We start from the raw sequence: 24280 nt of genomic DNA, 5'->3' as shown, positions 1-24280 counted from the left end.
TGCTCATGCATTTATCATGACTTAAAGATTCCCAAAAAAGTCTGTTCTTTCATCGCTGCTCCTTTCACAGTGATACACACAGAACTTTATATAAGGGACACGTACATACTACACACCCTAAAGTATTATCACTTAGTTTTGTCACGACCCTGTATAATAATAGGTACGGAATCCTTCGTGCGTAAGCCCGCCTCGCACTTGGCCGATTTTATTTTTAATTGACGAGTTACAAACAAGGTATTAAAACGTTTGCTGAGAGGATTTTGTTTGTAAATTAATCCATACTATATAATATTATAAATGCGAAAGTATCTCTGTCTGTCTGTCTGTCTGTCTCGCTTTCACGCCAAAACTACTGAACCGATTGCAATGAAATTTTGTACACAGTTATTCTAGAGTCTGAGAAAGGACATAGGCTACATTTTGATGTGGGAAAATATCTTATTTCCATGAAAATATCGATGAAAATGAATTCGCATTGCGCGTGGCCAGCGCTCATCCCGGGGGTCCTGGGTTCGAGTCCCGCAGGCGGAACAAAAAGTTTTAAATGTTCCTGGGTCTTGGATGTGTATTAAAATAAAATTTCAAAAATCTTAAATATATTTTATGTATAATATTATAAAAAATCCAGGAATATATCGATGCAATGAACATTTTAGTTCTAATACGATTCAACAGATGGCGTTTTATTTTTTACTTCATTGTAACATAGAACTAATCATACTTATTAGTTATTATGTTTTTGTTTATAGTTTTTAATACGTTAGAATATTATGTTTAATAATATTATCACTTAGTATAATAATAATCAATCTATCTTATCTTATAGAACTCCTACTGCATTTCTAATATATGTGTCAAGTTGACGACAGAAGGCGCTCTAAAATAAAGGAGTTCAAGTGTACCGTGTTGGCCTATATTCCATCCAGAAAATATATCAATGCAATCAACATTTTAATTCTAATATATGAAAACAGATGGCGTTTTATTTTTTACTTTATTGTAACATAGAACTAATCATACTTATTAGTTATTATGTTTTTGTTTATAGTTTTTAATACGTTAGAATATTATGTTTAATAATAATATCACTTGGTATAATAATAATCAATCTATCTTATCTTATAGAACTCCTACTGCATTTCTAATATATGTGTCAAGTTGACGACAGAAGGCGCTCTAAAATAAAGGAGTTCAAGTGTACCGTGTTGGCCTATATTCCATCCAGAAAATATATCAATGCAATCAACATTTTAATTCTAATATATAAAAACAGATGGCGTTTTATTTTTTACTTAAATATATTTTATGTATAATATTATAAAAAATCCAGAAATATATCGATGCAATGAACATTTTAGTTCTAATACGATGGCGTTTTATTTTTTACTCCATTGTAACATAGAACTAATCATACGGCATACTTATTAGTTACTAGCTGTTGCCCGCGACTTCGTCCGCGTGGACTTCAGTTTATAAAGCGCGATGTCAACAAAATTGGTGTCAAAAGCTTTTATAAAAAAACCCTGGTACCCCTTAAATCAATACAGCTGTGCAGTGTGCACACAATAAGTATTTCATTTTTTTATATTAAACTTTATATTTTATGCCAAATTTTAAAGCTTATTTAGCCCCCCAATTACACAACTTTACCCATAAACTATTTATCATTGATAGGTTTAAGGTTACGTCACTGCACAGATAAAGTACTGAGTTATTTAATACCGTACAATAGATATAACAATCGAAAAAAATTGAAACTTAAATGTAAGATGATACCACCTCTTATAGAAATACTTTTGAGCAAGCGTCAGCGCGATGTAGAAGACGCACGGCGCCATCTATTATGAATTTTTGGAACTAACTTAATTTGAACAAATTTACGCATTTTCACCCCCTGACAACCCTTTTTTCAGTAAAAAAGTAGCCTATGTCCTTTCTCAGGCTTTAGACTATCTGTATACAAAATTTCATTACAATCGGTTCGGTAGTTTTGGCGTTTGGCGTGAAAGCGAGACTGACAGACAGACAGAAAGACAGAGATACTTTCGCATTTATAATATTAGTATAGATTATGTGCACACTGCACAGCTGTTTTTGGGTATTTTGATTAATTAAGGGCCGCGCAGCGCGCTACACCGGAATGGCAGCGGCGAGGCGAACACTTTTAGCGCTGCCATTCCGGTGTAGCGCGGCCCTAAGAGGGGTACCACTTACCAGGGTTTTAAAAAGTTTTTAAATTTGAGACAAATTTTGTTGACACCGTGCGCTATAAACTAAAGTCCACGCGGACGAAGTCGCGGGCAATAGCTAGTAAATCTATATTATTATAATTTAATACGTGAGCCAAAAACTTTGTATCTTTTTTGACGAAAAATGGGGAAACGTAGGTGAATGAAATTTTGCACAGTTATAGTTTATATGGTGAAGGAGTGCGTCGAGCTAATATTATTTTGAAATTATGCTTTTATCATACATATTTTTAAGAAATAAAACATGACACACACTACAACACAGACAGATTTTTGAGTGACAAGCCTATACATACGAATTATACTCTTTTATTTATGGTTGAAGTCTGCTGACAACAAGGTGACAAATTGAAAATGAATTATAGTTTTTTTTTATTGACTCTTAGATACTATTAGACAATGCTTACACGGCCAGTCTGAGATCAGCTGAGTCCCAGAGACAAGAGTTGAAAAAAATATGATAAAGTCAATATTTTTTTTACAAAATATAGGTAGTAGTCCTAATGTCGTTGAAACTAAGGTCAAATTTCGACCATTGGACGATCTCTAGTCCTTGTAAATTGACACAACATTTTTTATTGAAAATTGTTATTACCTACCGAGGGCCCATAATATTATGCTGTAGTAAACAGAAAACCTTGTTCAACTTGAATAGTGTTTTCCGGAAAAATGTGCATTTCGGAATTAAAATTTAAACTACGAAAGCTGCAGAGTATCGAAAACTAGTTTTCTATTTTATAGTGCATTTTTTTATTCGTCTATTCAATTTCAGTAAAACAAAGCTTTAATTTCGTGCGAGTCTAAGCTTACTCTAGTCTATCGCAGTAAGCCGCATGTAAAACCGTGCGATATTTTCTAAAACCGCCTAAAATCTGCCCGCCTAAAACGAAAATCTATTATGTGCCCGAATATTTAAATTTAGGTAATATTAATTCCTATGAAACTCTTGAGAGCGCCTAAATTAGAATATAATATTTCATACGTTTTATATTTTTAAATGGGAAAATTGTGTAACTTCAATACCAAGGAAAGACGATAATTACAAACAAAATTAAATAACTCAGTGAACTAATTAGAGTTTCCATTTGAGATGATCTGAATTCTGAATAGATACAATTTTGTACAATAAACTTAGTACGAAAATTAAATTAATTTTGTGTCAAAATATTTTTACAGAAACATTTAATATTAAATTCTTAAATTATATATTTTCAATATAGGATATTATAATATGGCTGCGGGCATAGCGTTTTGTTGTCAGTACATGTATTACCATACTAATATACGTGGGAGAGCCATGCTTCGGCACGAATGGGCCGGCTCGACCGGAGAAATACCACCTTCTCACAGAAAACCGGCGTGTAACAACGCTTGCGCTGTGTTTCGCCGAGTGAGTGAGTTTACCGGAGGCCCAATCCCCTACCCTATTCCCTTCCCTACTCTACCCTATTCCCTTCCCATCCCTACCCTCCCCTATTACCCTATTCCCTCTTAAAAGGCCGGCAACGCACCTGCAGCTCTTCTGATGCTGCGAGTGTCCATGGGCGACGGAAGTTGCTTTCCATCAGGTGACCCGTTTGCTCGTTTGCCCCCTTATTTCATAAAAAAAGTATATAAATATTTATACATCTAATACTAATCTAATATTATAAATAAAAGTCTCCTGTCACGGGGTGCGTGATTGAACTCCTCTGAAACGGCTCGACCGATTTTCGTGAATCTTAGCGAGCATATCGGTTAGGGTTGAGAGTCGGACAACATCTATTTTTATATGACTAGAGATCGCCCAATGGTCGAAATTCGACCTTAGTTTCAATGACATTAGGACTACTACCTATATTTTGTAAAAAATATTGACTTTATCATTTTTTTTTCAACTCTTGTCTCTGATCTCAGACTGGTGTAAGCATTGTTTATTAGTATCTTAGATTCAATAAAAAAAACTATAATATATTTTCAATTTGTCAACTTGTTGTCAACAGACTTCAACCATAAATAAAAGAGTATAATTCGTATGTATAGGCTTGTCACTCAAAAATCTGTCATTTCTCATGTGTGTGTGTTGTAGTGTGTGTATGTTTTATTTGTTAAAAAAAATATATGATAAAAGCATAATTTCAAAATAATATTAGTTCGATGCACTCCTTCACCATATAATCTATAACTGAACAAAATTTCATGCACCTACGTTTCCCCATTTTTAACCGACTTCCAAAAAGGAGGAGGTTAAATATGTTCGGCTGTGGATATTTTATTTTTTTTTCGTTACAAAGTTTTTCGTTTGCGTATTAATATTAATATGATAAGTGCATATTTTGTTGAATAAATAATAGTAAATTATTACAACTCGAGACTGACGGCGACCATTGTTTGTGCGACGGGATAGCGATGGACGTTGCCATGGTGACATACTTATTAAGTCACTTCAATAAAATAATATGGGCGAAACACTTTATACTTATGCCAAAACAATGTTTGCCGGAACAGCTAGTATTTTATAATATTGTTATTTAATAGATTCTTACTCTTAAAGAAAACTCGACTCAATTATTTACATTACATTTTAAAGTAATTTGATTATATTATAAGTAAAGCTTTTAAGGACGCTATCACATTTTTCTCAAATATCAGCGATTTTCAGGTACCATTTTAAAGAATTAGGAGTCACACTGCGAGGATATTTTGGTTTCAAATGAAAGATAATATTATATTCATCTCCACGTCTACACCATAAAAAATTTATAGCCGCATACAAAATTTTCACATAAATACGTTTTAACCATCACAATAATCGCAAAAGATTAAAAAATGGGGTTTGATTAGGTACCATTATAGCTGAATACACTGAACTAAGGAAAATAAATATACAAATTGTTGCTTATTTAGTCCCCTGTACGAATAGCTAAATATTTTATATAAAAATAAATAATATTTCCATTTATAAGAAAAATAAGAAACGCTCTGAAATTTCTTCATACATTTTCGCCGTATCGTAACCGCCACTGTACAAGGCGCGCTCATATTGTTAACGTCGATATTCGTACTGAACTACTGACCTGCTAATTTTTTTGTAATAATTTATGTGATAGCGTCCTTAACCGATCATACAGAAACTGTCACAAAAGACAGTGCCAATAGAAAATTGATGTTAGAAATTAAAATATTACAAGAGCAGTTTAGAAACTTTTAAGTATTAGATTATTCATCTAAATTCAAATGATTCCTTATCTATTAACCCCCTTACTAATAAACGCTGTATAAGCTTTAAATAGTTATACAGTGTTTTGTCTTCTTCAATCCAATTAAAAGTGTCACTTGTGTGACAGGAACAAAACACTGTATACCTAACTATTCAAAGCTTATACAACGTTTATAAGTAAGGGGGTATATCTCTATACATCAAAGACGTTTATACTTTTTTTATAAAATGAACAAACGGGTCACCCGATGGAAAGCAACTACGTCGCTCATGGACACTCGCAACGTCCGGAGAGCTCCAGCCTGCAGCTACGTTGCCGGCTTTTTAAGAGGGAATACGCTCTCTACTTAACCACCTATAAACGTAAGTAATGGTCCATCATGAGCAGATGAGGAGTAGCCACATTATGTAGTAAATTTGCCAGAATCGACCTACTGTTATAATAATTACAATGTAACATGAACAAAACCTGCTAAACCCAGTCTATTCCCCGCTGTGCGGCCCTTTGTGGGAAATGCGCCTGGATTTGAGTTGAATGTTTGTATTGAATGCACTGGAGATATTATGCATAGTTTATTTACTCAGCAACTATTATTTATATCTATTATTTAGGTCTAGCAAGATAACGCCCGCAACTCAGTTGCGCTAAAATTCGAATATCACGCGAGAACCGTACATTTTTCAGGGATAAAATTATCCTATATCCTTACCCGGGAATCAAAGTATCTACATCGGTTCAGCGGTTTGGGCGTGAAGAGGTAACAGGTAGATAGACAGACAAACACACTTTCGCATTTATAATATTAGTATGGATTACTGTATAAAATATAATCGAAGGACGATCGTATCTACGGAACAGAGGGATCTTTTTTTAGGGTGTTTTATTCAATTTAATATTTACATCATAGCTGTTTGCCCGCAAATCGCAATCGCCGATCATTCGGTAATCGACATTTTTTCGCAACTTAAAGTAACTATGTCATAACTCATAATCTTTCCCGCGGTATTCCCTCCTCTTTTTAGATTTCTCGCTTTTAGAGATATACAGACAAACAATACAACCTGCGCGTACGTTATCTAAGAAATAATAATAAGTATTTTGACGTTAGCCTATGAAAAAAGTAAAAACGTTAGAAAATAGACAACTCCGGTCAAAACACCTCAAAATTCGTAAAACGTGTTAAGAGCACATTAATTGTTCCCGGCGTACTTTTATCTTCTCAAATGGGATCGATTTGATATCTGTCTCATTTAAATCGGATAAAATATGCAAAACGCCGCGAAACTCGTTAACCCCTGTCATCGAGGACATTTTCGACTGTAGTCACTTGGATGATTAATTTTGCAAATGACTGTTTGCGCTGCCATGGTGTTTACTTTAGGCAGAATTCTGGCCTAATACGGTAGAAAAAGTAGAATGATCGTCAACATTCAAAATAAGACGAAACGAGGCACGTTCTGGCTTGGCAGTTGATAATACAAAATTAAAATTATATTTTTAATATTGTATCGCTACTGCATTAATTCGTTACGTTTCATGACACAAATTTTGTTGACACCGCGCGCTATAAACTAAAGTCCACGCGGACGAAGTCGCGGGCAACAGCTAGTTATGAATAAAAACAATATATAATAAAGTAGATATATGATTAGTTCTGTTACAATAATAAAGTAAAAATAAAACGCCATCTGTTTTCATATAATAGAATTAAAATGTTGATTGCATTGATATAATATTTTCTGGATGGAATATAGGCCAACACGGTACACTCGAACTCCTTTATTTTAGAGCGCCTTCTGTTGTCAACTTCTCACATAATATATTAGAAATGCAGTAGGAGTTCTATAAGATAAGATAGATTGATTATTATTATACCAAGTGATAATATTATTAAACATAATATTCTAACGTATTAAAAACTATAAACAAAAACATAATAACTAATAAGTATGATTAGTTCTATGTTACAATGAAGTAAAAAATAAAACGCCATCTGTTGAATCGTATTAGAACTAATATGTTCATTGCATCGATATATTTCTGGAATTTTTATAATATTATACATTAAGTATATTTAAGATTTTTGAAATATTATTTTAATACGAGTACACATCCAAGAACGGAACAAAACAACGAACGGCGGCTTATTACACAACTTTACCCATAAACTGTTTATCATTGATAGGTTTAAGGTTACGTCACTGCACAGATAAAGTACTGAGTTATTTAATACCTACCGTAGAATAGATCAACAATCGAAAAAAATCGAAACTTAGATAGAAGATGATACCACCTCTTATAGAAAGACTTTTGAGCAAGCGTCAGCGCGATGTAGAAGACGCACGGCGCCATCTATTATGAATTTTTGGAACTAACTTAATTTGAACAAATTTACGCATTTTCACCCCCTTACAACCCTTTTTTCAGTAAAAAAGTAGCCTATGTCCTTTCTCAGGCTTTAGACTATCTGTATACAAAATTTCATTACAATCGGTTTGGTAGTTTTGGCGTTTGGCGTGAAAGCGAGACTGACAGACAGACAGACAGACAGAGATACTTTCGCAATTATAATATTAGTATAGATTATGTGCACACTGCACAGCTGTTTTTGGGTATTTTGATTAATTAAGGGCCGCGCTACACCGGAATGGCAGCGGCGAGGCGAGCACTTTCAGCGCTGCCATTCCGGTGTAGCGCGACCCTAAGAGGGGTACCAGTTACCAGGGTTTTAAAAAGTTTTTAAATTTGACACAAATTTTGTTGACATCGCGCGCTATAAACTAAAGTCCACGCGGACGAAGTCGCGGGCAACAGCTTACTTTATATGGCCAAACAATGTTTAGCCAGGACAGCTTGTATTTCATAAGTACATAATATTCAGTCAATGAGACCAAACAGTACTTACTATCAATAACATGAAACGTCTTATAATTATTAATTACCTATGTGAAGGATTAAACTTTTTTAATCGGGACTTAACGCGACTTATTTAAGTTGTAATGCTACTACGAGTACACTACTTAAATAAGTCGCGTTAAGTCCCGATTAAAAAAGTTTAATTATAATGCAACGCAAAAGTTTAAAATGTTATCTATGTGAAGAATTTCAAACTGAGTCAAACTTTAATAAAAAACCAAAGCAGAAAATCTAAATAGGTAATAGCTTTGCTCTACACGGAGAATACTCGAGTATACGAATGTAATTTAGATTGGAACTTTATCTTCGTGACCGGTTACGTAATTACAGAACAAGTTCTGCGACTCTACTAATCACTGCAGTGTTTTTCTTTTCTTACTTATTAAAACACATTTATTGGTCGTATTTCTCTATGGGCTACGGCCAACTGCTGGCCATCGACAACTGTAGACCACGATCACGCCTTGGTGTTTACAAAATGTACGTTTCGCGGACGAAAAACAAATTTTTGCGAAACGGAGTTGCGGTCGTGATCTAGTAAATCAATAAAATTGAAAGTTCTTTCATTGCTCCACGATACCGACATTTTGGGTATCAAGTAATTCTAGGCTTCTGTCTCACACTATGTATAATGGCGGACGATGGCCCGCCATTATACACCATTACCCCGTCTACACAATAGCGATGGCTTTTAGTGGATCGTATTGGGCCAGCATAGACTATGTGCAGAGACACCTTTAGGGCCACTGCTGCATGACGTCTCATGCAATTAATGAATGAAAATTAAATTAAAGCTTGTCAATCCAAAACAATTTCAGAAATTCATCTCACGGCTATGCATTTCTAACTTATAAGTAATTGACATATTCCAACGTAACCTGCATCATCCAGCACACCTCCTCGTCCTCCTCCTGCTCGCCAGGTGCCGCGCCTGTTTATGTGTGTAGGCTTACATGGAGGTTCTCGAATCTCTGTGAGTCACACAGCACTCGGACGGGGCCCGGACAGTGGTTGACCATGCGGTTCCAGCACACCTCCTCGTCCTCGTCCTCCTCCTCCTCGCCGGGTGCCGCGCCGGACGCCTCATTTCGAGGATCTGGAACAAAACGAATCCTGTACAAACATGGCTTTACCCAACAGATATTTATTATTATTATTATGACTTATCACGTTTATTAAGGTAATGAAAATGATTTGAGAAATAGGTTGTTTTCCACTAGCAAATCACTGAGAACTATAAAAGTAAGAAAAAAAGACAGATTGATATGATTGCTAAAACAAAGATATTTAAAATACCTTATAATGATATCATATTATTTTGTCGTCAAACAAACGAAACCTTTTCCAAAAAGTTCCGTGGATAATTTCGTCAAACCAGTTCAATAAATATAGGTTTCCATTTGGTTTCCAAGCCCTGGTGCTCGGCACACACGCTCTTTTTTACTATGTAATATGTATGTAAGTATATATTATATAGCTATACAATATATTACATAGTAAAAAAAGTAGGTACTGACCCATAGGTACCAGGTTAACCTTGTTAGTATCTATATCCTCAATATCTATATTTTGATACTCGCAACTCTACCTAAACCTAAACCACCAATTTTCTGGATAAAAAGTATCCTATGTCCGTTCCTATAAAAGCTGCGGGGATACTTTGACTCAAGGTATCTCCACACCAAATTCCATCAAAACCGATTTAGCGCTTTAAGCCTGAAGAGGTAACAGACAGACAGGCACATTCGCATTAATAATATTAGTACGGATTTCAGTCTTAGCTAACATATTGCGCTTAGAACGTACCACCTAGTACCTACCTATGCGCATATTTTTTCTACTCGTTACTCGGCTTTTGAGCGAATGAAAATCAGATATTTCGCTGTGACTTTTATGATTATTCTTTGTGCTGCAAATCCTTTCCCCTCACAGGTGGCGTCGTCGACTTTGTGGCACAAAGGGCATAAAATTGATTTTTACTTCCAAACGGATTTCATTGATGAGATATTGGATTTTAGTTCTGCGTCGTAAAATAGATATGTCCACATTATGCAATTTCATCTTCAATTTTCGTCATCATCTTTTTATTCAACTTTCGTTTGGCATATTCCAATAATAATTGAATGCGTCAAAATTCACCCGCGTTGGAAAGGAAAGTGTCATAAGCGCCGCGGACATGCCTCACGTGCGATGTTGACTGCGCTATAACGCATGCCCTTGATGAACAAAAAATGGTACAGTTTGGACAAAGCTAATCACATAGTACCCACGACCGAGCTGCAGCTCCCTATCTATTCGACTGACTTGCCTGTTCTGTGTGTGTTCAATAGGGGCAAACGGCAGACTTGTGCCAGACTGGGCGGCCCGCGGGCAGCCCGGTAGTGAATTCCCCGCTTTAGGGTATATTGCCTGCGCGCTACGTCATACGTGTATAATGACTCTGCCTCAAGCTGAATCTACCTCAAGACCTCGGACTCTCTTAACCGCACTCTTAACCTCTGGACCACTCAGGCACTACATATTATGTACATACATAATTCACGCGGCGGTACGAAGTTTTATTTGAATATATATTTGGGTATCTTCCGATAAGCTCTCCAAACGGCTGAACGGATTTCAATATATTTCACGATAAGTACATTTGATCCATAGAACCAATTTTGTTACCAACGATTTCGCACTAATGAACTAAATAGCTGTAACAATATATTAAGTATGTTTTTAGGAAATTATGTGTGTGGACATCATATCACCTCCTAAATTTTCTCACCCCATAAACTTTCTATGGACTTTCACGAATATTTCAAAAGTTTTTTAATTTCAATTTCATATTGAAATAAACTTGGAAGTAGACGCCTACTATTTTATAAAATGTACTAAACTATTAGAATTGGACTAAAAGATCGAATTCTTATCGATTACGATTTAATAATCAATTCGTTCGAAGTTAAACTCTGAATCAGTAGTACTGATTCAGAGTTTAAGTTCGAGTATAGTATACTCCACTCGAGCTAACTTGTCGCTAGCGGTTATTGACTCCCTGTCAAAAACTTGTCATTTTCCATATAAACGGCGATTGACAATGAAGTGTCAGATATTGTTTATCGTGGTTTTATATGGAAAATGACAAGTTTTTGACAAGTAGGCAATGACCGCTAGCGACAAGTTAGCCCGAGTGGAGTATAGTATCAGTTATACTAGTGTCAGTATCAGTACTAGTAGAATTAAACAGATACTCGTATTAAATGACAATTTGTTAAAGATGCATTTCTTTTAAGACATGTTTCTCTTTCATTTTATACCCTGACTAAAGTAAAAAACCGGCCAAGCACGAGTTGAACTCGCCCATGAAGGGTTCCACTGTGGAACCCTTCATGGACGAGTTCAACTCGCGCTTGGCCGGCAAAATAAAAATTAATTAAAAAAAATAAACCTTATTGTTGCTGTGAAAGTCACTTCCACACCAACAATAAGGTTTATTTTTTATGAAATTAAAAGGTTTTCGATTTATTTTTATGTTTCAGTTGATTTAATGAAAGTTAATTTAAGGTTTACCATTTATGACGTATAAAAAAACTACTTGCTAGATCTTGTTCAAACCAATTTTCGTTGGTAGTTTTTATAGTAATGTACATCATATATTTTTTTTAGACTTATCATGTTCCTACTTTACAAATTAGAAGGGGGGGTGACACACATTTTACCACTTTGGAAGAGTCTCTCTCGCAAACTATTCAGGTTAAAAAAATGATATTAGAAACCTCAATATAATTTTTAAGACCTATCTATAGATACCTCACACGCATAGCTTAGATGAAATAAAATATATTTTTGGATTCAGTTGTACCTATGGGGACCCCTAAAATTTTTAATAATTTTTCATTTTTGTATCAAAATCTTAATGGGGTTCACAGATTACATCTACTTACCAAGTTTCAACAGTATAGCTCTTATAGTTTTGGAGAAAAATGGCTGTGACATACGGACGGACAGACAGACAGACAGACAGACATGACGAATCTATAAGGGTCCCTTTTTTGCCATTTGGCTACGGAACCCTAAAAATTAAAGCTAGTACTTAACGATAAGAGCAAGGGCGGACGAGAACACCACCTTATTTTTTTTAAACTCGACAAAACTTAATTATAATTTACTCGAAACGGAACAACTCGCGACTTTTAGAATTTGTTGAAACTGTTAACGGTTTATAACGATCCAAGTTTTAGATTTTAAATGAGACTGTATTGTTAATTTTTAAACCGACCCTTAGATAATATCTCTTTAGAGTAGAGTTTTTGTTAAATTGAGGGCTCACACCGAAACCTAACTAAAATAAGGTGAGACATTGCGATGTACTTTTATTTATCACCCATGTCGTAATGCAAAATATAGCCGGGTGAAAATTCAATTTCGTATAGCTATCATGCAGACATTCATGGTCCCGTCGTCGCGTTACGTTACGTATGATTTGGTGTGAGCGGACCCCTAAAAGTAACACTTAAGTAAATTGAATTAAAACAATATACGTACGTACTATGTGCCAAAATGGCCAAAATAACATCTAATTAATTGCATTTTGATTTTTAAAAGTAAAATAATATTGTAAATTTTAATTATTGTAATGTTCAGATTATGATTCTAGGTACCATTTTAGTAATACAACTATTTAACCTTAAGCCACTACAGCTAACTATGGCCTTCGGTAGGTACTAACACTGTATATTTTATCTACGTGGTTGAGTCCTCCACTTGAGACACCAAAAAGCTCTTATTGAATTCTTATTCAATTTCCCATTTTCACCCTCAATGCTGGCCGACAATAGTCCTAATCAAATATTGATTGTCTGAAGTGGGGGTACATTATAAAATTATACAAACTCTAAATCTTTTGAGTAATAGGTTGTTTGTTACTCAAAAGATATATTACCTTATTTAAGGTTTTTGATTTTTTCGAAAGGAGTTTATAATATTAGGTATATTAATATTCACTGGCGCTTCTGATTTTCCTTAGCCCGGGGCCCGGGCGCGCACTAGCGGCCAGGCTGCGGCCCTGGTCGCGGCGGCCATCGAAAGTATAATCAGGCCTGTCCCACTCGCGCCTTTAGTTATCGAACTGTAAGTACTCCTTTAAAGGGGCAGATCACAATGGACTACGAAGTTAGTGTATCTAGAAAACTGGACAGAAATTTTGTAATATTTGAATTTTTCCTTGATTTAGACACTAAACACATTTGTGTTCTAAGTTTATATTCTAAGTTTGAAGGGTCAAGTTCAAAGGTCAGTCAGTCAGTCAGTCAGTCAGTGACAAAATTAAGAAACTTTAACAAGTTACAGCTCTTAAACTACTCGTTCAAATTTAATAAAATTAAATATACCGTGTCTATACAATGCTTGCTTAGCAACTGAAAATTCAGGCTTGTTGGTTTATCCACAACGAAGTTATGGGGTCAAAAAGAGCCTGAATTGGTTCGAGAAAAGTATGGTACGGCCGTGTCGCTTTTTTGCTCGACTTGGCGGGGGCACTGCCGTGCCCCCAGATAAGTAGTTCTTTCTATATAAACGCATAAATATATTAGCAAATATTGCAATCATATCGTTTGATTTTTGCGCAACAGTCTATAGGTACTCGTAGAAACGATTGAAATCTTTAATATTAGTAAGTAACTTTAACTTGAAGAATTGAACGATAGTGTTCTAACATTTGAATACAGCTGTTACTGAAAATACGACTTTCCAAGGAAGGCAAGATAAATAATCGAATGTTGAATATTACTGACACTACCATTTTGTAGTTTTATTATATCAAATCAAATCAAATCAAATCATTTATTCACATAATGTAGTTTATAAAGGTGTTATCTTATGTCTAGTTTGTGCTTACATTATACCATTAAAATGGTGTGTGAAACTTAACATTTTAATAATATTCAACGTTAACTCATTTACATGCTTTCAAGTCTAAATATATAAGAATAATTTAATCATAATAGAAATAACAATTTGTCAGGTAAAAATAATAAAGTATAGAGTCAATCAAATAATCTTAAAATAAAAAACAATAAATAACAATTCATAAGTAAAAGCAAGTCATAAAAAAACAATTCATTAAATAAAATAATAATTATAATTATTAAAAAATAGTCATTGTGAGTATACATGTCAATTGATTAAAATTATTTAAGTACCTATAGATTTTGGTCATCGTAGTAATTATAACTAAAATAATATTATTAATAAAAAGTGTCATTTAGATATTCATCAATTGTGTAATAGCATTTTTCTGTCAAGAGATTTTTAAGTTTTCTTTTAAACAGGTTTACATTAAGATCTTTCAAATGCTTTGGAATCTTATTGTAAATTTTAGGTCCCATACAATAGACACTTTTTAGCATCATTTCTGTTTTGCACTTTTCTACGCACAGTTTATCACCGTGACGCCTGTTTCTTATCACGTCTTACATTATAACGAGACAGCATCGAAAACAGATCGGAGTCGAAAACAGATTGGAGCTATAACATAATATCACACCGATTAATTGACACAATATGTTGTAAATGTTGCTAAAAGTTAGTATCAATGGAGTGTAACAATACAACACAACATTCGTATACAGAGTGTAACAAAAATAAGTGGTAATACTTTAGGGTGTGTACGTGTTCCTTGTAGAGAGTTCACTGTGAAAGTAGCAGCACTGAAAGACCAACTTTTTTTTCACTTTTGGATGGGGAAACTCAAGACGCTCGGGCCTTTGCTCATACAAAAGTGCACAGTGTACTTGTTGCTTGTAGCAACAAGTACACACCCTAAAGTACTATCACTTATTTTTGTTACACACTGTATAGGTAATCGTCAAAAGTTTCGTTAAAAAAATCTGACCAAGGCCCGAAGAATTCATGGATTTTCGCGTACAATCCAGAAGTAAAACAAAGGGTTCATTGTAGCATGTGACGTGGAGGTTCCCGTTCCGTGAAGAATGAAATTGGACCAATCGTTAATTGGAGAGAGTTAGTGAATCGAACTAAAACGGATCAAATTCGTTCGATGGTTTACTGAGAATTGAGAGCTGCTTCGCGTGTTAACTATCTAATCTATACATCTATACATATTCTATACATACATATAAATAAAATTGGAGTGTCTGTTTGTAATATTGATGAACCGTTTTTTACTACATGCATAATATGAATCTATATACGCTCCATACACCAAAACAAGATTTTTTACAATTTTTGTCTGTATGTCTGTCTGTCTGTTTGTTCTGGCTAATCTCTGAAACGGCTGGAGCTATTTTGCCGGGACTTTTTTGGTAGATAGCTCATGTAATAAGGTGTAACTTAGGCTACTTTTTAACCGACTTCCAAAAAGGAGGAGGCTATATTTTACTTTTTTCATATTTGTTAGCGGACTATCCATCTTTGTTATTATACTATGTTGACGCGGACGAAGTCGCGGGCAACAGCTAGTAGAAAATAAATACGAAAAGTCTCGGAAAGTGTTTTCTACCAAAACGTTCGTAGCTAATATTAGAATATTGAAACTTGTCTTACATTTTGTACTCGGAAATAGTCCTGAATACTAGACACAGAAATGATGCACTATCAGGGAAGTTGATTCGGCAGCAGCAGATGGGGGACCTACGTAATTTGGTCGCGTTATGTCAAACCCAGCTGACAGTTCACAATAATAATAAGTAATTATTAACATTGAACTGATTAAATAGCTAAAATATTCTTTTATGAAATAAAGTACCTACTACTATGGACCAATTTTACATAATATTATGTGTATTCCTCTATGCTACTCGTACTATTTAAACTTAAATGTACTAAAATAATTAATTATGTAAGACTTTATTGATTTTATTACGAGTAAAAATTCTATCACATTTTGAAACATTATATTATTACTTTACCGCTTCTGAAGAGTTTTAATTAAAATTTTTTATTTAATCGGAACGAGTTTTTTATAATAATAGAAATAACTTAAGAGAGAGGACACAATTTATTAAAAGTTGAAAGGTTTTTGTTGCCATCGTAACTAAATGGAGAAAACGGGCAATACATAAAGTGTCTATAAGGGGTTGCCGCATCGGATTCTCTGAAAGGTTATTTTGTGCTCAAATGCTCCAGAGGTCAAACCTTTATAATTCCCTTCAAAAGAAATATCATAGGTTCGAAATAATTAAATCTATGTAGAGGTATTTGGTTCCTGCAATATAATCAAGGGGCTTAATTATCAGGCGGGGGAATATGTAAGTTAATGTATTAAGGATTTACAGTATCTCGTATAGGGTCGGGTTAGAGGTCCCTAGGGTTCGAACAGAAGGTCTGACGTAAGGGAACGAAACCTTTATTGACCCTTGCGTGGGATCCCGTTACCTTGGCCAAGAGGGGCCGAAGCAGAAATTTAATTGTGATACAAAACAGCTCAATACACAATAAGATTTCATAAAATATGGATTTTATAAAGCGGATTTCACAATAACCGGTCGATTTTCATTCGAAAAACGCGAAGTTGTTGGTCAACCAACACGCGGTAAGTGCTTATTAGCTGACACGTATAATTATTGAATCCGAGTCTCATTTGGGCTGTCTCATTATGAAAAAAAGGGAAAAAGTGTATTGCACGTGTGTGGGAAAACCAAGCACAAGCCTAACTTTCCTTTAATTGCTGTAACGTGAGAACAATTCTTCGGCACGGATTATATTTTGAACGGGGAAGTTTTTGAGAGGAACGCGCGAGGAATTCCACAACTCGCATCGTTGGGATTTATTCAGAGTTGAGATCATTTACATCAAATTAAATTCACGTAGACAACAATATCGAGCAAATATTTTGAAGCTTTCATTTAGAAAGGTTTATAACAGTACATAGTTATATTAAATACTAATAATTATTATTAATCATTTTATTTTTTGGACATTATGTTCTTATTCAAAATATTGTTAACTTCATGGTGAAAAACGACACCCCTTCTGTTGATTAATTCCGGCCGCTTTCTGTCAACTTCTTGCTTTAATCTCATCAATTTTCGCAGTACAGCTTAGAATCGATGGTCCTGCCTGGCGGTAACAGCTCATAATGAATAATGCCCTTCCAATCCCACCACACACACAGCATCACCTTGTTGCGAGATAACCCGGGCTGACCGGCCTCTAACCACGATCTTTTTCGCACGTTCTTGTCGTACGTGATCCACTTTTCATCAACAGTATATCAGCTTCTTCAAAAATGGTTCGGTTTCATTACGTCATTTGAAAGAAACTGGGTACACACTACACGCCCAGCTTTTTTCAAATGCGCCAAAACCGTTTTGTGATCAATCCCCAATTATTCAGCTACATCATAACTGTTCTACTAATATGCCGATCCTGCTCCACTTTTTTGCATTAGGTCCATAAACATCACAAATTTTTTTCGCGGCTTTTGTTGCATTTTTACCTTTTTAGTTTTTTGTAATAAAATTTTTTAATTAAAATAAAAAAAAAATATCGAATTTATTCATTAAAATCACTCATTTTAACCACAGATTTTAATAATAAGAAAAAGAAATGAAAATCTCACATTTACTGAAGACACTACAGAAGACAATTCCAATTTAAATTTGGAATTGTCTTCTGTATAATTAAACCTTTTTAATGATACCAAAATCAGCCAGATACAATAATTGGTATATCCCAAGAGATTTTATGACAAGTTCATACATACTATAATGCAAAAAAAACTTTTTCCCCAACCTATTATAATACACCGTCTTTATAAACTTCAGCGCATCGCCCACCTTAAGAGGATACCACAGTGGCTAGAGAAATGAAAAAAAAGTACGTATAATATCTATAGCTGTCTCCCTTACCTCAAGCCTATACCGCAGAACGCGATAGAGACAACTGCAGAAAATCCAGAAAATCAACGATTCGTTGTCCCCTGATTCCTTCTCCAAAACTTAAACCGATTTAAGTACTTTTTTCATTAAAGATTAAAAAAAGGCTTGAGCTGTGTTCCTATGTTTTGCTTTTTTTGTATAATCCATCCAAATCTGTTTTCTGGACGTTTGAACACAGTGGAAAATCTGGTTATTTTTTTGGGTTTTTGAACGTTCATATCTTATTTAATAATTAAATTATGAAAAAAAAAGAAAACATAGGGACATTGTATTAGTGGCCGTAGATATTCAGGAAAAAAATTATAACTCTACTAGCATTATCCAGGGAGGAAACAGGGGACAACGTTTGTATGGAAAAAATGGCGGTGTGGAATCCTCTTAAAGCTGTCCATGTCAGCGTCTAAAATATGATGAGAGGTTATAAAAATTCAGTTTGAAATTAGACTGGTAACAAAGAGTCTGTTAACTTACCGTAAATTAGGTAAGTTAACTGTAAGTTAACTAATTATCTGGGGATAAAACTCTCTCGTCCGGTCAGAGGAATCAGTAATAGACGCTCTCTATATAAACTTACATTCTGTCTAAACTTTCAAGCTCATCTCACAATACTTTGGAGGAGCTACTTGGCAAACAGGAAAATTTTAAAACCGGGTAAACGTACTCACGGCTTGCTAGTTTTTAACCGATTTCAGTAAGAAAGGAGGTTATCAATCGACCTGTAGGTACGTAATGTAATATTTCCAGATCTGTCCAGAACGCAACAGAACCCTAAAATAACTAGATTTAAAGAGATAAAGTTTTACTCACCCAGGGAATCATTTTGACCGTTAAAATACCTGTCGTAAAATAAATTAACTCGTAAACTTTTCATTATTATGAGGAAATTCGATGCTTCCTTAATACAGAGAAGCCTCTTTCCTCGTAATGCTCAAAGGGTGCTGTAATGACGATTTGATGCTTAAAATCGCTTTTAAAGGTTACTTATGACGTCAATTTGCCAATTTACTACTTAATCAAGCCCAGGATTTTGTGCAAAATTTTCCGGTAACCTTTATTGTTTCTTCCTGCCGCTTGATAATATTGGCGAGAGTTTATTGTATAAAAGAAATTGCGGGCAATATGTGGCTACATACTACATACACATATTGCCCGCAATTTTTTTTATGTCCGTATTTAAATCGCGCTATTTAATTAAATCACATTCGACAATTTTAATAGGCCCATTTTTTTTTTTCTAGAAATGTTATTAGGGAATCGCAAACGCCTTCGCTTTCTTGACTTCGAATCTGGGTGCACGGTAGTGCCCCGGCGAAGATGCGCTATATAAATTACTAGCTGTTGCCCGCGACTTCGTCCGCGTGGACTTCAGTTTATAGCGCGCGATGTCAACAAAATTGGTGTCAAAAGCTTTTATAAAAAAACCCTGGTACCCCTTAAATCAATACAGCTGTGCAGTGTGCACACAATAAGTATTTCATTTTTTTATATAAAACTTTATATTTTATGCCAAATTTTAAAGCTTATTTAGCCCTCCAATTACACAACTTTACCCATAAACTATTTATCATTGATAGATTTAAGGTTACGTCACTGCACAGATAAAGTACTGAGTTATTTAATACCGTAGAATAGATATAACAATCGAAAAAAATCGAAACTTAAAAAGATGATACCACGTTTTATAGAAAGACTTTTGAGCAAGCGTCAGTGCGATGTAGAAGACGCACGGCGCCATCTATTATGAATTGTTGGAACTAACTTAATTTGAACAAATTTACGCATTTTCACCCCCTTACAACCCTTTTTTCCAGTAAAAAAGTAGCCTATGTCCTTTCTCAGGCTTTAGACTATCTGTATACAAAATTTCATTACAATCGGTTCGGAAGCTTTGGCGTTTGGCGTGAAAGCGAGACTGACAGACAGACAGACAGACAGAGATACTTTTGGCGTTTGGCGTGAAAGCGAGACTGCCAGACAGACAGACAGACAGACAGAGATACTTTCGCATTTATAATATTAGTATAAATTATGTGCACACTGCATAGCTGTTTTTGGGTATTTTGATTAATTAAGGGCCGCGCTACACCGGAAGCACTTACCAGGGTTTTAAAGTTTTTAAATTTGACACAAATTTTGTTGACACCGCGCGCTATAAACTAAAGTCCACGCGGACGAAGTCGCGGGCAACAGCTAGTATTATACATAAAATATGTTTAAGATTTTTGAAATTTTATTTTAATACACATCCAAGACCCAGGAACATTGAAAACTTTTTGTTCCGCCTGCGGGACTCGAACCCAGGACCCCCGGGATGAGCGCTGGCCCCGCGCAATGCGAATTCATTTCATCGATATTTTCATGGAAATAAGATATTTTCCCACATCAAAATGTAGCATATGTCCTTTCTCAGACTCTAGAATAACTGTATACAAAATTTCATTGCAATCGGTTCAGTAGTTTTGGCGTGAAAGCAAGACAGACAGACAGACAGAGATACTTTCGCATTTATAATATTAGTATGGATAAAGTGTGAAAATTTCAACTCTCTAGCTATTATAGTTCTTCAGTTACAGCCTGGAGACAGACAGACAGACGGACAGACAACGAAGTCTAAGTAATTGGGTCCCGTTTTTACCCTTAGGGTACGGAACCCTAAAAATACGTGTTAGTCTTGAGAGACCACAGACTCACAGAAAACCGGTGTGAAACAGCACTTAAATAAAAATAAATAAATAAATATATATTTTTTTATTTACAATAGAATAGGCTAAGGGAATAAGCATAAGGCTTATTCCCTTAGCCTATTCCTTCATAAAAGGCTGGACACGCACTTGCAACTCTTCTGATGTTACAGTGTCCATGGGCGACGGCAGTTGCTTTCCGTCAGGTGACCCGTCTGCTTGTTTGCCCCGTAATTTCATAAAAAAGGGAAAGAGAACTAATAAAAATAGGGATATCCCTTTTTCCTATTCCCCTTTCCCTATTCCCTCAATTAAGCCTTTTCTCTCTTAAAGACTGGCAACTCGGCGACGTTAGTTACTTTCCATCAGGTGACCTGTTTGCTCGTTTGTCCCCTAATTTTATATAACCGATCCCCTCTTAAAGGCTGGCAAAGCGCTTGTTTTTGTTAGCCTATGCTATCCCACCGCTGGGCAAAGGCCTCCCCCAAGGTCTTCCACTTGTCTCGCTCCAGCGCCACCGTTGGCCAGCCCGGCTGGTACGCCTCCAGCTCATCGCGCCATTTTTTCCTAGACCGGCCAAGGTTGCGTCTTTCATCTTCAGGTATCTTTGCCCAGCGGTCGGGATGCATACGGCTAACGTGGCCAGCCCAATCCCACTTTAGCTTAGCCGCCACTGGCAAAGCACTTGCAACTTTTCTAATATTGAGAGTGCACATGCTCTTTTGCCCCTTAGTTTCATAAAAACTTACAAAAAGAAATGAAATCCCACCATCAACCAAAAACATTTTCATGTAAAAATGTTGCCAAGACGAGAACATAAAATAGTTCGTGGTGTCAAAAAGTAGTGAGATCTCATTTAGAGCCAAGTTTCTAACCTTACATACTTAGCTCTAAATCTAAAAACCTTAATTTTACACTTAAGTCGCAGCAAAATACTTGATATAATGTGTCAGCTGCACGAGAAGAATCTAAAAACTCTCCATATTAGTCAAAATGGGTGGCTTGGCCATTTTGTTATTAGTCATGCTATAGGCTGTGAATTTAATATAATAATTATTATTTATTCCTTTTCTGTTGTATGTACTTAATAACTTTTATATTTACCGTAACAAAATGACCAGGCTACAGATTTTGACTAATGTGTAAGAGTTTTTAGATGTAGGGATGACTATGTAAGGTTAGAAACTTGGCTCTACATGAGATCTCACTACTTTTGACACCACGAACTATATTATGTTATCGTCTTGGCAACATTTTTACATGAAAATGTTTTTGGTGGGATTAGTATTTCAATTTGTCATCTATCCTTGTACCCATGTCTAGCAACGTGTAAATGTAATTATTTGTCTCTTTTTTCAGCGCGCTTTCCCGCGCTGGACTTTTGTCCATTCGCTGTCAAAATTTTTCAAGAATTTTCAGGCCGCGGTTATTGCTTTACACGCAACAGAAACTGAATTTCAAATTCTCGGCGTTTGTATCAAGGTTTCGTGTTTTTTAATTCACTGGAATATTTCTGAAGTAATCGGATTGTACTTCTAAAATGACAAAATATATTTCACTACCAGGACGTGCGCGAGTCGGACTCGCGCACGAAGGGTTTCGTACCGATATAGAGAAAAAATATACCAAAAATTGTGTTATTGTATGGCTGGCTTGGCCATTTTGTTATTAGTCATGCTGTGGGCTTTGAATTTAATATAATAATTATTAAATAAAAAAAATATTAAAAACTTAAATTTTTATTTTATTTCAATATTATTATTGATTATTAAAGTAGACTTACATAATATAACTAAGGAGTTTGTATTATATATAACAAGCTGTTGCCCGCAACTTCGTCCGCGTGAATGTATGTTATTAAAATCGAGATTTAGAAAATTGAACACCCATCTACTTTTTTTATCTATATTTAAAAACACGAAGGTATCATCATGCCAAATTTCATTGAAATCGGTCCAGCGGATTCAGGGATTAGCCTGTACAAACAGACAAACAGACAGAGAAACAAAAATTTCAAAAACAGTTAAAATGTGTTCTTTTACTCTTCTAACATGCCCCTGACTCATTTTTTCAAGTTTATTTTCAATGTACAAAATTTTTATCTCTACGATTTTATTATAAGTATAGATATAGATAGATATAGAAGATATAGATAATAGATATAGATTTCGCATTATTGATTACGAGCAAAAAATGCCAAAAAAATAACGTTGATTATATACTAGCCCCCCTTAAATATTTATTTTATTTTTAACAGAAATAAACAATCTGTGAAAAAATTCAGAAGTCTAGCTATAGCGGTTATTGAGTTACAGCCTGGAGACAGACAGACGGACAGACATCGAAGTCTCAGTAATAGGGCCCCGTTTTTAACCTTTGGGTACGGAACCCTAAAACCACTATGTCTCAGTGATGAATATTTTTCTTGATTGACTTTTTCTTTAAACCTTACAAACTGGGTTTATACCACCTACACAAATAATAATAATTATACGTCTTATTCTCATCAAAATCAGCAAAGTATTTTCCAAGCAAACAACCTATTCAATATCATCCTTTGCCTTTGCCGTAGTACATTTTTTCCGGGATAAAAATTCCTGTGACCATTCCCGAGACTCAAAGTATCTCCATACCAAATTTCAGCAAAATTCGTTCAGCGGTTTGGGCGTAAAGAGGTAACAGACAGACAGAAAGACACACTTTCGCATTTATAATATTAAAGTAGGTATGGATAGATACAAGTACAAACAAATTGAGTATATTGAATTCAAGATAAAACCTCTTCTCTCTATTGAATACGTACAAGATTCCGAGACGAGATCGGCACGTGAGATATTTACTTGATCTACGAATTTCAACTATCGAGCTCCTTCATTATAGATTAGTCTAATTTCTGTGTAGATTAACAGATCGTTACAAGGTGGATTAACAGATAGTTACAAGATAAAGTCAAGTGTGGATTTAAGGTCACAGCACACATATCAACTCGGAAAGGGATCGGCACCGTATCGCCTCGAGCCGCTCAATATTGTTTGAATGAAACTCCCTACTGCAACGCTTTAAAAGTAAGTAAGATTGTTTTTGTTGTGATTTTTTCACTTTTTTGGTTGTATAAAAATGTTAAACAGGACACGTGAGATGAGCGAAAAGTTGTAATTTAAATTAAGAATTGAGATCCAAATTACTTTTTGACCAAATAAGGATCAATTGTTTTAGTTTCATATTTGTACTGTTGAGCATAAAAAGTGTATTAAATGGACATACATTATTCATTCTCCAGACGAAGGAAAAAAGCCAAGAAAATGTACGTTGAAATGGCGTCATTAAAATAATTAGCGTCCCCGGTA

The 24280-nt window shown here is 35.1% G+C and overlaps 1 protein-coding gene across 2 annotated transcripts in view; it reads right to left on the bottom strand.

Annotated features, from left to right (window-relative positions):
* LOC121738849 (adenylate cyclase type 6-like) overlaps positions 1-24280 on the bottom strand; it is a 151486-nt gene that overhangs the window by 57035 nt on the left and 70171 nt on the right. For both annotated transcript variants that reach the window (XM_042131104.1, XM_042131105.1), the window contains exon 4: positions 9322-9464. In XM_042131104.1, coding sequence (XP_041987038.1) covers positions 9322-9464 — 143 coding nt within the window. The remainder of the gene's footprint in view (positions 1-9321; positions 9465-24280) is intronic.

Source organism: Aricia agestis, chromosome Z, assembly GCF_905147365.1.
Source record: "Aricia agestis chromosome Z, ilAriAges1.1, whole genome shotgun sequence".
Lineage (NCBI taxonomy): Eukaryota > Metazoa > Arthropoda > Insecta > Lepidoptera > Lycaenidae > Aricia > Aricia agestis.
Note: the sequence above shows the minus strand (reverse complement) of the source record. Positions and strands in the feature narration are given on the sequence as shown.